The sequence below is a fragment of the Rhinolophus sinicus genome, linkage group LG06, assembly GCF_036562045.2.
Source record: "Rhinolophus sinicus isolate RSC01 linkage group LG06, ASM3656204v1, whole genome shotgun sequence".
NCBI lineage: Eukaryota > Metazoa > Chordata > Mammalia > Chiroptera > Rhinolophidae > Rhinolophus > Rhinolophus sinicus.
Window position 1 is genome coordinate 85,302,050 of NC_133756.1, and position 17,851 is coordinate 85,319,900.

Sequence of the window (17,851 nt, forward strand, 5' to 3'; positions counted from 1 at the left end):
TAAGATTGGCCGGACTTGGGGGTTGGGAGCTACATTGTCTCCACTTGCTTCCTCCGCCTCTGCCTCAGAGTCTCCACCTTGGGGCCCCGGTTCTAACAGGCGGACCCGGGCTTCCAGCGCTTCCAACCGGGACACCTGGTTCGGCACCCGGGCCACTTCATTAAGCCCATTTTCCGTGTACTCAAGGCCGTGAGGAACATCCGGACCACGCGGCCAGGTGTAGCCCTCTCCTCCTCCGGCAACCGCTCAGCCAGAGCCTGCAGGGCCCTCTCCACACTGGCCGGAGAGCCGTCCATGTCCTCCCACCCCTCCTTGGGGGTCCAACTCCTGAGAACAGTGGCCACCGAACACCATATACTGTGTGGGGGCCACACGTCCTCCTGCCCAGAGTCAGACGCCATTCCTACCTGGTCGGAATCTTGCTCACCGTGCCAGGTGTCTGAGTGGGTGGAGGCCTCCGCGGAAGATGTCCACAACCCTCGGAGCTTAAGGCCGCAGCAGATCACCAAAATGAAGGCAACGCCGTCCATGGCCAAGAGGGTGATGTGCCAGCTGGAGGCTTGAGTCTCCCAGGCAGATCGTGCCTCCCGCTCCCGGCGTAGCTCCTCGCGGGCCTCCCGAAGCTGAACTTTTGTACACATAAACTGCTCGACCATCCTTCGGTGAGTTTCGGCCGGTACCATACCCTGCTCGCTGCGCCATTTGTCGTGCGGGAGACCCTGCTCGCTGCGCCATTTATCGTGCGCGAAGGCCTTCTCAACGCGCCATCTTTCAGGCGGGGCGGCCTGCGGGGTCTCTGCTCCCGTTCCCCACACAAGAACGCAGGATATGGTGAGGCCGAAAAGGAACACCCACGGAGCCATAGGTAGGGGAGTCATACCACTATGGTCTCACTGGAGGCTGGGCCCACCAGACGCGTGACCTGCCGTCCGCCTTTCCGCCAACCGACCGACCGACGACTCTTCTCCACTCTCTCCTCTGTTCCTCTCTCTCGGCTCTCCTCTTCCGCTCTCCTCGGCTCTCCTCGGCTCTGCTCGGCTTCTCGGCAATCCTCCATAGTCGCAGCAGTTATACCAGCGGCCAATAGGCTAACCGGCCACAGCCGACGGCCAATCAGCCACAGCCGACGGCCATTCACCACCCGAGCCAGCACCCTTCCACGTGAGGCCGAGAGCCTGTAAACTACTTTCTGGGGCTCTGTCCCCACAGGGGGTTGTCAAAGAGTAAAAAGAAAAAGACCACCATAAAATTGAAAGCTTTGCTCAAATAATTAAAATCAATTTCCACAAGAGAAATACAGCATATATCAAGAGATGGCTTTTGCCTCATCTACAGGTAAGAGAATATAATAAATACTACAATGACTTTTGCCCTCATCAATCTGCTACAGATGGCTTATCCCAGCAACAACTCATTTTCTACTGCCCTTACTGCTTAGTAATTTTTCAAGATCTTAGGGCACTGCAGTGTATGTACTTAGAATTTTCATGCACTATCACAAGGCAATCAATATGTCAAATTTTATTTAATGAGAAAATTGGACTTGAACATTATGACTAGCTATTCTTTACTTTTTAAGAATACACTAGTTCTGTCCAAGGAAACTTACCAGTTTCCCTATGAATTTGTCAGCTGGCTTATTAAAAAGGGAAGACACAGGTATCTTACCTCCTATGGCTAAGCTACTGAAAAAGTGGGGGGGTGCCTTTCTTACCCACACAGTGGGTACAAGGACTGGATTATCATGAATGAGCACCCAAGGAATACTGCCTGGAGACTATCATCGTCGTCCTGATTCTTTCACCTGATGCGTTAATGCAGGGGAAATACACCTGGATGATCCTTGCGGGTAATTACAGCCCACACAGAACAACCAAATGGAAAGCCCCAGGAGCACTGGAATGGCAAGCTCTGCTAAACAAACATACTGATCATTTTTAAGACTGGAGTTATATTTAAACCAATTTGCATTGCAGTTCATTTCACAGAAATTACTTCATAGCTTCAGGAATCTCCTGTGAAATCATAGTTACCAGCACTAAAAGTATATTTATTTGTAAGCAGACTAATAAATAATGGACTAATCACTGAACCATCGTGTCTTCATACAGACTTGCATCAGACAAGACTTGCTTATCACAGGCTGCCAATTATTTCATTAAAAATGAACACATGCTACACTGGGTGTCACAGAGAACTGTGCTTACATCACGAAGATACAGAACAAAATTCAATCAGTAGGCTGGCCATTCACATGAGATTTTAAATGAACACCAGGAGTTAAAAGTCTTAAAACTAAATGGTAGGGCTCAAACAGTTAACCTGATGAAAAACAGGCCAGCTGTGTGGGAGAAATCCTACAGCATTAAATAGTAGTATCTGCTTCCTATGAGCCTCTTTTGCAAGCCCAGTGTTTTCATATCTATTCTTACACTAGAACTTTCCTGAGAGCCAGGTAAGGACAAAGCCCATCGTGCCCAATTTTAGTGAGAAGCACTAAGCCAATCAAGGTCACACTGTTAGTGAAGTGTGTCACAGTCCTCAGCATCATACAATTAGCCACAGGCATTAAGTGAACACTGATTTAAGGTAACGCCACCAATTGCAGCTAATTGTTCATAGCACCCTTTCCCAGAGATCCTGGACTGAGGCAATCCATTATCATTATGCATTTGCTATCACTGCGCCAGGCACTGAGCTCAGAACTGTGTGAGTAGTATTTAATTTACTTCTAACAATTCTTTGAGTTAGGAACCATCTTATAGATAAGGAAACTGAGGCTCAAAAAACTGAGCTTGCCAAAGTCACTCACTATGTCATTGTGGGGACAGAGCCCCAAAAAGCAGTTTCCAGGCTCTTGGCCTCATGCTAAAGGGTGCTGGCTCAAGTAGTAAATGGCCATCAACTGTGATTGGATGGCCATCAGCTGTGGCTAGTTGGCCGTCAGCTGTAACCAGTGAGCCATTGGCCACTAATATAACTGCTGTGGCTATGCTAGCAGCAAATGGGGACTAGCAAGAAGATGGTGGCTGAGCCTGCAAGCGCGGATTGCAGAGAGGTGGATGCTGCCAGTGAGAATATAGTGGTATGACTCCCCTACCTATGGCTCCATGGGTGTTCCTTTTTGGCCTAGCCATATCCTGCGTTCTTGTGCAGGGAGCGGGAGCAGAGACCCCGCATGACGCCCTGCACAACAGTCATGAAGCTCAGACGTGAACCCAGTTTGACTCAAGTACCCTATACTACACAATGCTGTCTTCCAAAACACTGACGTTGGGACAGTGCTAAAACCCATGCCATGCTGAACAGTAGAAAGAATACTGGTCAGAAAAGTCAGCAGACCCGTTTCATCAATGCACACTCACTACACTTGTGAATTTGAGCCTTAATTTATACATTTGGAAAAAAATCACACTAAAGTCTCTCTCCACTCATAAAGCTGTCAGTAAAACAACTTAATCAATGAAATTATGAGATAATTCTGATCGATAGTCTAGTGATTTCTGTAACTCTCACATTAGAATCACACTATGTTCACATACTGGCCATAACTGAGTTAGGAATGTAATCTGAGATCACCAGCCAAGTCTTTCCATGGTTCTCAAGCAAAGGCAGGTCATCTGTGGGCCTTTCCCAGCTCTGATTTCGTAAGGAGGCATCTGTCAGAATGAGATGTGTTCTACAGACAGGTGATTCTCATGCACCCTCTGACTGAGGACTCACCTTAGTAATGTCTCTAAAGTATGTAAACTTAGTTAAGATATTCAAACTGAAATCCTTTCTCAAACACTTACTGACCAGGAAACCGAGGGCAGCCACCTATTTACGTTCTATAAACCTAGCACAGTGATGGCCTGGTACATATCTATCCAATAAATTTTGTGTGTGTGTGTGTGTGTGTGTGTTTTTCCATGACCCATCAGCTCCAAGTCAAGTAGTTGTTTCAATCTAGTTGTAGAGGGCGCAGCTCACAGGCCCATGTGGGGATCGAACCGGCAACCCTGGTGTTATGAGCATCGCGCTCTAACCACCTGAGCTAGCCGGCCGCCCCTAACCAATAAATCTTAGTGATTACCTACAGAATTCCTGTCTGATGGCTTACTTGAATTTCTTGAATGAGTAAAGAGTAGTTATTCCAGAGCTCTGTTAATTCGATAACTATAACAGTGAGCCCTAATTTGCTTCTCAGAATCTATCTACAGTTATTCTATTCTCGACTTATTAAGCAAAACAGAACAAGTTCAATTCCTGTTTAACATCAGAAATTTAATCCATTTGTGGGGACAGAGCCCCAGAAAGTAGTTTACAGGCTCTCGGCCTCACATGGAAGGGTGCTGGCTCAGGTGGTGGATGGCCGTCGGCTGTGGCCGGTTAGCCGATTGGCCGCTGGTATAACTGCTACAGCTACCGAGGAGAGCCGAGGACTGCCGAAGAGCCGAGCAGAGCCGAAGAGAGCGGAAGAGGAGAGCCGAGAGAGAGGAACAGAGTCGAGAGAGTGGAGGAGAGTCGTTGGTCGGTCGGTTGGTGGAAAGGCGGACGGCAGGTCGCGTGTCCGGTGGGCCCAGCCTCCAGTGAGACCATAGTGGTATGACTCCCCTACCTATGGCTCCGTGGGTGTTCCTTTTTGGCCTCACCATATCCTGCGTTCTTATGTGGGGAGCGGGACCAGAGACCCCGCAGGCCGCCCCGCACGACAAATGGCGCAGCGAGCAGGGTCTCTCGCATGACACCATTCCTCATGGCATTATGAGAATTTAAACATTAGTCATACCAGTTGAAAAAGAAAAAGCCATCATTTTGTAATAATTAAACTACTAAAGAATAGATCGTACAAAAAGGTTTGCATTTGAATAGAACTAGCTTTATTATTTTTAAAAAAAACAAAAGAAATGGTCTAAAAGCAAATGCAGATATGTACCAAGGAATGGACATGACCTGGTACTTACAAATGAGCTGCTGTGTCATAAATGAAAACAGAATGTCAGGAGAAAAATAATATTTCAGGTGCTATCTGCTTCAATAATCTGGCGGTGCGAATTAACTGAAAGAAGGTGCTCTGCCAAGCAATCAGTGTGAACAGAAAACCCATGAGAAGCTGCTTCCAGAGAACTATGTGGTGGCAGCACAAGAACTGGCATCAACTCACAGTCTTCTCATTTTCCCCATTTTCTATAATTTTCCTCTTCTTTTCATCTGTTTTTTTCTTGAAGATGTTATTTCGGTAAAACTGAAGTTCTTTGATGCTTTCGCTAATGTCATCAAGTGCCCTACAAGTAAACATACTATACTGAATTGTAATGCCCCAAAATAAAAGACAATCATCATTTTACAAAGCACAACTTTTTACAAATAACTTAAGAACAGGTATTACTGTAAATGGCACTATCTGACATCAAGAACTGGAACATTTCAGTAAAGCAAGTTTAAGTGCTTTGTTTGTTAAAAAACGTTTGATAGAAAAAAAAATTCTACTATATAACAGATTAAATTTCCCCAAACTGTTCTATAAGATGGTGAGGTGTTCCACGGAAAAAAAAGAACTCCAGGATCAAATAAGTTCAGGAAAGACTAGATTATACATGTAGTTTTTGAAGTACTTTGTAAAGCATTTAATGTACTAATGTGTATTGTGAATTCCCAAGAGGAGGTTGTACTATATAAAAGTATTTCTAAAACTTAATCGACCACATCTGTGGAAAACTTATTAACAGCTCATGGAACACAGTTTGGGAAACTGCAATATTTAATGACATCCCTGCACACAATATATTGACATACTCAATATATTGTAACTCATGATTCAGTCATCATAATAAACATCAATTATCAGACCGTACCTAACCATAAAAGAGGATCTACCTCCTAGCTCGTGATGATTTGTGCTATAATCAGTGGCAGCCTGCCTCCATCTAACAGCCTTTCTTCTCTTCCAACATGCTGTTTCTCATCTGTTGTAGTCTGAGAAATCAGGTAACCAAGATTATTAGAACAATGTGCATGTAAAGCAATAAGTTCTGAATGATGGGCTAAGGGCCTCTTCTAGAGAATAAACTGCACAAACTTTAGTGTAAGAATTTTATGAGTTATTTCTGTGGTAAGGCAACAATTGTGCTTTCTTCCCAGATCTTGGATATATGATAGAGAGCTGAAATTGTCCAAAATACAGCCTGTGGCTAAATTAAGATACACAACATCCAATCTACAATACTGAAATCAACAAAAGATTTGAAAACCCAAAGTACTTTTACTACTAAGACATTATGTGTCAAAACCTGACCAATTTTGATGTGAGGCTATTTATAGTCATTAGGAATGCCATTCTGTGTGAATATCCGTACATTTCACTGGGAAAATAGCAATGTGTTTGATTACAGGGTACTTCCTCAGACCTCATTAGGAGTATTGCATAATGATATATTTCCACAGATGAGCTATTACCTTCTAAAACCTGAAAAATTCTGAAATCCAAAACACACTAAGCTCCAATTGTTTCAGGTAAGATATCCTAGCTGTTCATTACTGTAGTCCATGTAGGTCCAATTAAAAACAAAAAAACAAACAAACAAAAAAACACACATAAGAATGCCAGCCTCTTTAAAGCAGGGTCTTGTTCTTTCTGTGTTTGCCTAGAACTGTGCCTGGCACACAGTAGGAGCCAAATGGATGAACCAAATGCTGCCCTTAGAAGCCAGCTGCTAAATCTCCCCTCAGGTTTTATGGTCCTCCTGAAAGATGAGACTATCAAAAAGAAAAAGAGGACACTAAATGCATAAGATCTTTAAAGTCCTTGTACTTGTACCTAAAGTTGCAAACATAAATGAAATGATCTGAAAAGCTAAAATGTTGTAAAGTTAGGCTAACTGTATATACAACTATACACAAAGTGTTCTAATTTTAAAAGTCCATATTCTTGCTGGGAAGAAAATTAATACTGCTCATTACCAGAAAAATTAGACAGTTTCACATACCTACAAACTAAGTTATCTAAAAGCTTTAAAACTGCAGCAAAGGCATAAGACCCTACATATCTCAAAATGGAATGCTAGAATCTTGACTGAAATTTCTGATAATCTTAGCAAAAGAAAGTTATCTTTACACTAGTTCTCCTTTATTTTTCCCCCAAGGAAAAAGAGTGGAGTAGAGACATTATTTCAAGCAGTGAGATGTAAGACTGTCAAGTACTTGAAAGGACCCAGACTTACCTGTGAGAAGCAGCCTTCTTTGGTGCAAATTCATATTCTTCTGGATACCAGCGTCTATACACAGCAAAAATGGAACTCTCAAAGGAAAGTGTATCAAATACACTGAATAACTACCTCCTTCCAGTAATTTATTAATACTGAAAAAGGTATCTGGGTTGTGACTATCAAGTTGCCTCCTTGCCTAGGCCTCTACCTTCCACCCTTCTCTTCTCTTCATTCTATATACTCTCTTTGGGCAAGCTCATCAATGTGTAAGGTTCCTGAATCTGTTAAGTCCAGCCCAGCCGTCCCCCGAGTTTCTGTCATGGGTATTCAACTGCCTGCTGGAGACATCTCCACCTAAAAACCCACCAGACACTTTTAATTCAGCTATACAAAACCATTCTTATCATCTTCAACACCTCCCTTCCTTCCCCCACCTATCATCTACTTTCTCTTATTTTCCCCTTATCTTCAAACAGTTCCATCATCTAGCCTGACTGCCCAAATTAAAAATGCTAGAAGCTCTTTATACCTGTTCCTTTTCCTCACTTCCCCGATTCAAGCATTCAGTGCCAGTCAACTGACTTTCTCAAAGACTTTAACTCCATTCCCTTCCCTACCACCCAGCTGCCTTTTCCCTAGTTCATTCTTCTCTCTCCATGAAACAAGTCTCTTTCTTATCTCCCTACCTCTTTTCTTGCCACCTTCTAATCAGAATGGTCTAATCATATCACTCATACCTCCATTTCAACTTCTCAAAGAACACCACGTCTTACAAGATAAACTTCGATCTCCTTAGCATGGCACACAAGTCCATAATTGGGCCTCAGCTCCTACTTTTCCGAACCTCATGCTCTGCACTCCAGCATTAATAAACTATTTGTAATTCCCTGAACATGTTTTGCTCTTATCTTCCTGCTCCCTCAGATCTCTGCACCTCTGCCCATGCTCTGAAATGCTCTCTCCTCATCTGGAAAACTTCTACTCTTCTTTAAACCTCAACTTAAAAGCTATTTTCTATGTAGTTTCCCATTGCCTTCACTTCTTCTCTTGTGCCCTCAATATTCTGGTTGCACAGTCCCATTACAGAAGTCATTACACAGTATGTTTTTAGGGTGTGCTTTTTTACACATCTGTCAACTCACTAAATTCTAAGCTATGTAAGGGCTTTTCATCTATATGTTCCTAGCCCATAAACCAACACGTGGCACAGAATGGGTGTTCAATAAATTTTCTGGATTAATGAAATTTATGTGGAAGATTTTGACATTGTTTCCCCCAACTCTTACTAGTCCAGAATAAATTAAGGTCCTGTCCAAGCAAGTAAGGGATGAGGAAGTGATACACCCACTTGGCAGTCTCCGATCTACAGCTCTATTCAACTACTTTCCACAAATTCTCAACTAAAACATGCTAAATGAGACAATTTAATGGTTCCTAAATATAGCCCTTACCTGCACAGCTCTTTAACAGTGCTCACATCAATTATTCTATAATGAAGATGTTTCATGAACTGGGGCATGTATTTGTCAAGAAACTTCTTATCTGCATGAACTGAATTTCCTAGAAAGACACGAAGTATACCGCATCTGTGCATTTCTAGTAGTATACAACAGGATATAAAAATTCACAAACTGTATTTGAAATGGAGATGATTTTTTTTTAAAATTCAAACATATCCTAAAAGCATGTCAGGTTTGAGTGCATCTGATAAGTGCAAATTCTGAGTATTTCGTTGGTTTAGCTCATAATAAATTTGTACACGGTCTCTCTCTGGACAAAAAAGATAAAGCTATCATTCCAAATACTTAAAATAATGCACAAATCTATTGGTTACTTTTTCATATCGTACCAGATGTGCAAATTTTCTCCCAGTGTCACAAAATCCACGCCACTAGCACTAAAAATTTAACTGAATCACATAAGTTGATAAACCTTTATTTACATTCCAGTTTTAACAAATTATATCCATATTCATCTTGCCATACAATATTATAAACACTAAAATTTAAATTTGAACTTTAAAATAGACATCTACAGGCTACAAGGCTAGAGGGTAAATTTATACAATATATGTTCTAGTACTTAATGTCAAAACTTTTTAAATGAATGTTTAAAGAAAGTGTCAGTTACTACATCAATTTTCATATACAAATACAAATACACCTCCATAGAACATTAACTTCCCTCTGACATATGGCAGTGCTTTCAAAATTCTAGTAGAACTGGCTTGGTTGCTTTAAAAACTCAGTGTCACAAAGTAAAAAAATACAGGTGGACCTTTTATTTTAGATTATACTTAAAGAGACATAATAACCAAATGAAATGCATAAGCCTTGATTGAGTCCTGGTTCAAAAACAATTAGACATTTTTGGATGTGGACTGGGTATCAGCTGATGTTACTGAATTATTTTTAATTATCTTCAATAGGATAATGATATTGTGGTTACATAAGAAAATGTCCTTATTCTTAGGAAATGCTTGATGAAGTATTCAGGAATGAAGTATCATAATGCCTGCAATTTACTTTCAAATATCCAACAGAAAATAGGTAAAACAAACATGGCACAAGGTTAACAATTACTAAACCCGACTTTTCTGTACATCTGAAAAATCTCCATAATAAAAATATGAGGAAAAATTTTATTGAGTTGGTCTGAGCACCCCAGATCTCATGTTGGGTTTCGGGGCATTTTCCCAACATTCATATGTAAGTTATACTAGGTCACCTGAACTCAAAAGTAAGACGAATAATCCAAATCAGGGTTAAGTGGAAGATATGATGGTCTTGATTGAGCTTTCTGGAACAGCAGTCTCTTGAACCACTACAATGGAAGACTATCTACAAGGTATATGTAGGATTGGATTTTACCTGCCAGTGGACAGAGCCCCGGAGGAGTCTGCTGTCGTACAAAGGACAGAAATTCATACTCTGCCTGCTGCAATGTCATTGTACTCTCCTTCACTGCTTTGGTTAGACCAGACTGCAAGAGAGAATTCCCAGCCCCCACCAGAAACACATGAAGTCAGTTTTCAAAGGCATCCAGAAATGAAACTTCACTTCTAAAAATGGGCAAATAATAACCACAAATGAACCATTTATAAAGCCCAAGTTCAAATAGAAACTGCCATCATTGCACCAATTTTTTTTCTTAAAAGAATCCAAGTCAAATAATCTAGGTTCCTGAACGCATTTCCACACAGTCAAAAAAGATGGTGCTCATAGTCCAAGGATATAATCTCTGGGAGGAAACAACTATTAACAGGAGAGCAGCATTTGCCCTTTTCTCAAAGTTGATGTCTAATCTTATCCAAAAGACTGACTTGAGCAATACTTGAAATCCTCAATGCATTCGTGACAGACTGAATGTAGGAGAGGAAAAAAGAGGACATTCAGGAGAAGATGATCTCAAGAGGTCCCAAAGATGAAAAGTAACAAGCAAGCAGTTTCCCAGGTTTGCCAAGCAATCTTCCTCTAACCCTTTTTAAAATACCTCCAACAATGGTATAGGATTCAGGTGTTGTTACTGATCCCCAAAGCAGCAATCCTGTTATTTGGTAATGTTACCTTCCCATGATGCTCCTTACACCAATCTGACATGCCGTCCAGTAACTCATCTGGCTGTTTGATAATCAAGTTAGGACCCTGTGGATGGGAAAAGCCATTAGTCAAGCAGAATAACAGGGATAACCTGGGTTTCTGAGGTAAAGTTTAAGCTGCTTTAGGGATCAAATATTTATACCAGAGAAAGTAAGAGATGAGGGCATTTTATTAACTCTAGAAGTGGTCTTCATTCATCTAGCATGTTTATGATGGTAAAAAAGAACAAATGAACACACACACCTGAAAACTGAAATGGTTATTAATAGAGGAAATAGGTATCTATCAAGGGTCACCAAACTACAGCCCACCTGTGGCTTTTTCTGTTTTATTGCCAGCAAGCTAAGAATGATTTTCACATTAGTAAAGGGCTATAAAACAAACATATATGTAACAGAGAGGTATGGGGCACTCAGCCTAATATTTAATACTTGCTGTTTTTTGAAAAAGTTTGCCAACCCCTGATGATGAGTTCATTTTGAAGTGTCTATCTTGCCAAGTAAAAAAAGTAGATTGCAGAACAGTGTATGAGGTCTGCCAATTAAGTTTGTGAACTCATCCTAGAAACAGTGCTACATACCATACTGAATATCACTACGGTCACCTTCAAAGTACTCCCCTTGGGAAGCTATGCACAGACGTCAGCACCTAGTTCACTCTTCAAAGCAATTTTAGAACTCTTTCTCTGGAATGGCCATCAGAACTGTTGTATTACCCTTGCTGTCCTGAATGTCATCAAAATGTCTTCCTTTCAATATTTCCTTTACTTTCAAGTAAATAAAGAAGTCATTGGGGGCCAGATCAGGAGAGTAGGGAGGGTGTTCCAATACAGTTACTTATTTACTGGCTAAAAACTCCCTCACAGACAGTGCAATTTGAGCTGGTGCATTGTCGTGATGCAAGAGCTCCTTTGGGACCATTTTTGTACACACCTTTCTCATGCCAAGATTTTCAGTTAAGACTTTCCTAACTGTTTCTCTATCGATGTTTTCTTGGTCTGCTATGCTTCTCACAGTCAGCCAATGATTTTGACACACAATTCAATGACGTTTTGCAATGTTTTCATCAGTTCTGCTCGTTACTGGCCACCGTGACCTCTCCATCAGTGATGCCTGCTCTCCGCTCAAAAAAAAGTTTAATCCACTTGTACACTGCCATTTTCTTCATGGCTTTATCCCCATAAACTTGGACTAACAGGTCCCTGATTTCACTTCCATTCTTGCCAAGCTTATCAAGAAATTAAATGTTTGTTCGTTGCTCTAATTCAAACTCAGACATTCTCACGATGGCACACAAAAACATTATCGCGATGGCAACAATAAATAAACACTACTCAGCAAGACACCAGCACATGTCGACAGGAACACAGCTGTGAGACACTGATATACCAAGGTTATGAAACTTCACTGAGCTGTTTGTACAGTGCTGCCAGTGTAAGCGCACGGTGACAAATTCACAAACTTAATTGCCAAACCTCATATACACATGATTTCCCTTACCCTTGTTTTAAAAAAATACATTTATATATGCATACAAATTACCAAGAAAATACATAAAAACTTTGGGGAGTAGGATGGAGCAGGAGAACAGGTCGAAAAACCAAGAGCTTACTATACATATATTTTGGATAAAGTTATACTGTTTAATTTTAACAATATTTTTATACTAAAGAATTAAAAAGGTAATTGGTGACATCTGAAAAAAAGTTCTCAAATACTAAGCTCCATTTAGTAGAACATTCAACTGTGCATCTCTTGGATGGAGTCCTAGCAGTAACAGAAGACCGACTTGTGACATTAAAGCAAGTCACCATCTGTACAATGGAGAAAATAAACTGCCCCCTTCCCTCAAAGGGATGTTAACAAGATAAAAGAAATTATAGATGTGAAAGCTCTTTGAACTCTCTACAAGTACTATAAACCCAAGGTATTATTACTACTAAGGTAGTAAAAATAGTTTGCAATCATTGAGAGGAATGGCTAGAATTTGACTAAACTGTGCCTGACGTCCTACAACTAACAAGGAGTTTTAACCAAACATGAAAACTGTAATGGCAACCTCCATGAAGCAAAAAATTTGCTCTGATAACATATGCTTTAAACAACCATAACCTCATGAAAAAGTTCTAACTAGAGTGGAAAAAGCGAACTACTATCAATCTAAGGCTATATAACTTACTCTAGATCCCAGTTTGGCACACTAAGCTACCCACAGAAAAATTTTCAGGATAGGATGTTTCTTGTTCTACCAGCATAAAACATTTTCCCTCAAACTCATACACAAGAATAAAACTTGTTTTCCACTGACACTTAAGTGCCAACAGCCCAAGCATTTTTTTTTTTTTTTTTTTAACATCCTTATCCTCATCTGACTGAGTCTATTTACAAATGTCGCACTCACCTACAGCTGGTGAATACAGACCCAAATTTCCTCAGGGCACATATCAACTAACTGGTCCATTAAACTGTCAGTATTTCTTTCACATTATATCAACAGTCTAAGGGAAAAAGTCTTCTTCAGCCAAGGGTAAGCTGGGCTGGTAAAATAAAGACACTTCTCTTCACTATTCATCTTTAGTAAATTCCAAGTGACAGGAAAAAAAACAACCAAACCTAAAACTTAGGGCTTTATTTATGTAAAGTTTTTTAAGAAGCTAGTTGTTATAACGAGAAATACAGTCTCATGATTGTCCTCCAGCTGATGTATCAGGAGGTTCCAAGACATATGCCTGGTACTCCAATAAAGTATTAATAGCAATTCATCTATAAATGCCTTTTCCCATCTTTTACCTACCCAGGAAAATAAGTGAAGTTTTAACTATAGATATATGAAATTTATCCAGTGCCAGTAACACATCAAGCCTACCCTCTGGGAGCTTATTTTAACAAGACTGTCTTTCCCACAGACACCCCTGCTTGTGTTCCTATTCCAGTTTTTCACTGACTCTGAATACTGCTGAAAATAATGACACAGTTATTCAAGGCCAGGAATTTCACCCTCAACCAATCAGATGCTGTCACATACTTATTAAATATTTTGAGTGGCCAAAAGGCAACAGGTGTGCTTTATTTTATTTTATGTGCTTAATGTTTCAGTTAAAAAGCAGCATGTTAAAACTTTAACCATGCCCAATATGTCAACAAGAGGATATTTTATGATTCTGTATCAACAGAATTTCTGAAATCTTAATACAGATCTAGAAGAATCACATGTCCTAGTTGAAAAAATAAAAGCTGGATATAAGGAGTTGAGTTAAAATTAAGGTTACGATAGAAAGATGTCAACTTCAGCATGAGTCCTGATGGGACCATATAGTTAGTTGCCTTATTGGTTAGGGGCACTTTACTCAGACTGCCTGGGTTAAACTCCTGGCTCCCCTAATAACTAGTCAGGTGGCCTTGGGAAAATTACCCAACATCTCTGTTCCAAAATGTCCTCCTCTATATAATGAGTATAACAGTACGTGTCTTATAGTCATTGTGAGGAGTAAGAGTGAACACATGTAAAGCACTTAGAGCTGTGCCTGGCACACAGTAAGCGCTCAGTAAATGATAGCATTTATGTTTCTGTAATTTTGGATATGGCTTATTGAAAAATAACTAGACTGTGAGTTGGATTACTTTGGTTCTTGTACAAACCCTACCACAATCTGACACATTACTTTGTACTTTAATCAACACGGACCTCAGTTTTCTTATTTTTCAAATAAAGAGATGAGGAAAAACGATCTTTATATTTCCAATACACTCTAAACAATATGATTGTATTACAGGGCACCACCTACTTCAGCCAAAATGTTGAGATCAGAATCAGTTATCAGACAAGCCATCTCAATAATCTGGTCCTTCTCAATGTCCAATCCTGTCATCTGCAATAAAAAATAAATATAAAACACACACAAAACCATCTTTCTGGCCTATTTTACCAAAGTCTATTTAACAGACATTCCCTCAAGCGTATTCAGTTTCTATCCCACAGGCATGATAGAAAAGCCCTCAAGGTACTCAACATTAGTCATTTATTCAATAAGCACTCACCAAAGACCTGCTATCTGTCAGGCACCCTGATGCAACTCTAGAACGATGCAAAGTAAAACTGAGTGCTAACAGCATTCAATTTTGGAAGAGTTAGATAACTAACACCACTACATCTCTTCAGAGTTTACAAATTTTCATACTAAGTATCCACTTGATCTTCATCACAGTCAAATATAGAAAGTACTGGCATTATCTCCATTTCCTATATGATGCTACTGAGGCTCAAGAAAGAGGGGAGTCCTTGACATGAGTATGGAAAACCTAAAGGGTACAGAACTGGGTTCTAGTCCCAACTCAGATGCTCACTGACAGCATGACCTTGAATGAGCTGAATTCTCTTTCTTGGCCTCAGTTTTCTCGTCTATGGAACTAGGAGTAAGGCTGAGTCATCTCCGGAGTCCCGTCTAGCTCCCACAACCTAGCCAGGGTCCTGTAAGGCTGGGGAAGTGGGGTCTAGCAGAGCCTTTGTCCCCACCCCCACCCTGTAACCCTAAGCCCAAAGAGACGAGAAAATTAGGGAGGTCCACATATGGGCAGAGTTGGAGGATGGGAGGAACTCATATGGATGACTCCTCCCTTTTGAAAAGAAACCCTGTAGTACAGCACAGTCCCAACACCCGCAGCACTCCCGCCCCGACTTGCCCACACCGGGCGGCTCTCACCTGTCACACCTGAGACCCAGACACCCGCCGCTCTTCCCGGAAACCTCACTCACCTCCCCTCACCCCAACACCGACCTCACTCACCTCCAGGTCCACCCAGACCATCCGCTGAGCCATGCTCTCCCCAGCTGCCATGGCTGCGCCACCTTCGCGGATACCCCGCGCCGCGAACTGCTCGCGACACCCACCCACACCTCGCAACAGCCTGGAGCGCAGGGAGCCGCCTAACATCACCCGGTACGAGCCTCGCCACTGCCCCAGCCTCTCAGCCGGCGTTGGCGCAGGCGCGATGGTCGCTAAACGTCGCAAACCCGGTGGGAAAGCTCAGGAGCCAAAACCACAAGTCCCAGCATCCAGTGCGCCGATTCGCCCTGAACAGCCCAGCTTAACTACCGAATAGGATGATGGGACTTAGAGTCTCACCCGGTATTGCCACCGATTTCCCCACCCCCGCCACGTGTTTTCGGATGTTATTGGACGCGCAGGTTTTTCAGAACTAAGTTTATTCGTTTTAGAAAGTTATTTCCAGAGTTTGCATTAGTTGCAAACTGCCTCGTAGTGAAAGAACTCTCTTATATTGGTAGAGAAAAAACTAGTTTTCGATTTTTGGTTTTTTTCAACTATATCTTTCCTTCTTTTCGTCCCTCGCCCCTCCTCTTTTTACTAACCTGCTCCTCCACTCCACACACTTGGTATTTTTCTAATTTACATGAGACAGCAGCGCGGCATGCTTTTTCAGGCCTGCAGGCCAATTATACTATCATCAAATCCTTTAGAAATCCTTAAATGAGATCTTGTCTGAGAGATCACTTGGGACGCATTAAGTGTTGAAGTGACTTTCCTTCACTGGCAAACGGTTGGTTACTTCTTATTTCTTAGGGTGGGATGTTGTCTGTGTTTCAGTTCAGCTGTTGGGTGTCAACGGTAATGACTTCCTGTTCCACCCTACAAGTTCTCCCAGTTAAATCCTGTCCTTGTATAAGGAATCCAGGCAGCAAATTAAATCAAAATGAACTAAAAACAGTTCTGTCCGTTCTGTAATATGTTTTGTCTTTGATCAAACTATGTTTAATCCATCATTTCCAAGAGTAATGATGGCCACCAACAGGACCTTTCAAGTCTCTTAAATCCTGGCTATTCAGTAGCAAGTTTTTGTGCAGAGTGAGACTTTGTATCAAACATTGGTTTCAGCCTGGAATTTTATATTCTGTATATTTTTCTGAAAGTCATATTGCCTCTAATGACAGAGCTCGTGGTCCATCGCATAGTAATTCATACCTGGTGAACGGATTTTGTGAAAGAAAGTTTGTTGCCCAGTCAGAGCTGTAGGAATAGTGAGGTGCAGTGGATTTCACCTTTGTTGCACTCAACCCACCACCAGCCCAGGAGCAGAGAAACTCTCTTTGAAGGGTCATCAAATCGCGTGCACAGATTATATATACAGTATAAACACTTTCTTGATGCAGAATGTGTGTATATTGTAACTGCATTGCCTGATGAGTCACATTGTTTTGCTGTAGCTTTTTATTCATTTGTAGCCTTCCTTTATAAGAAATAGTCCACATTTCTTCTTTAGTTTTTTCTTAGTTTTAAACTTCATGCATAGAAAGTAAAAGTATATAAATTTATCAATCAGGCTTTTTATTCTCCTCCTAAAGTATTATTACTTATTTAAATTTTCAAAGAACTTTTGTTTTCAAAGTTCCTACTGGAACATTGATTGGATTACAATTTAACTTACAAAATGGTATTTACATTTACATTTAAGAATTTATATCCTGAAAATTTACTATCACAATTTTAAAATATTGGGTAGTTAAAATTATGTGTGTAAATTTTTAAAACTTCAGTTTTCATAGTAATGTATTTTCATGATACATATGAAGATATTTTAGGTGAATGGTGTTATAGTGTACGGAGATTTACAGTTTATTGGTTTTTGTGTGTAATATCATTAGATTGGTAATCTTCGATATTAATGTCCCAAAGCAGAGCAATGTATGCACCTGATTAACAAATCTAAACTGTATAAATAAGAGTGAGGACAGACACAAGAAAATGGGCCCTAGAATCTGAAAGCAGCCTTGTGCCACAGTGGACTCAATCATTTCTTTCCCTTTTCCTTTCTCAACAGAATTTATCTTGAGGCTACACCACTCTGCTAAGAGACTTTGCTTTTCAAGTTGTTATGAACCTATAAAAACTGCTTTTGTTAATTAACATCAAGGGTATAGGACCAAGAAATCTTGTTCTTTAAAAATCACAGACTATGAGAAACGTTGCTGTTTGGTGTTATTTCAGTGAGCATGGACCATCTCTTATTTACAGAATCTAAGCCACGTAGGTCACTTGGACAGAGAGAAGCT

General features: G+C 40.9%; 1 protein-coding gene across 1 annotated transcript; it reads right to left on the minus strand.

The window, feature by feature from the left end:
• Nucleotides 1-4,839: 4,839 nt before the first annotated feature.
• On the minus strand, nt 4,840-15,782 carry REXO2 (RNA exonuclease 2). The gene is made up of 7 exons (XM_019753342.2): nt 15,570-15,782; nt 14,571-14,654; nt 10,754-10,831; nt 10,058-10,169; nt 8,639-8,747; nt 7,203-7,256; nt 4,840-5,267 (listed from the first exon to the last, which is right to left on the minus strand). Exons 1-7 carry the CDS (start codon nt 15,714-15,716, stop codon nt 5,138-5,140), a joined length of 714 nt encoding a protein of 237 aa, XP_019608901.1. The 5' UTR covers nt 15,717-15,782; the 3' UTR covers nt 4,840-5,137.
• Between the last annotated feature and the right edge of the window lie 2,069 nt (nt 15,783-17,851).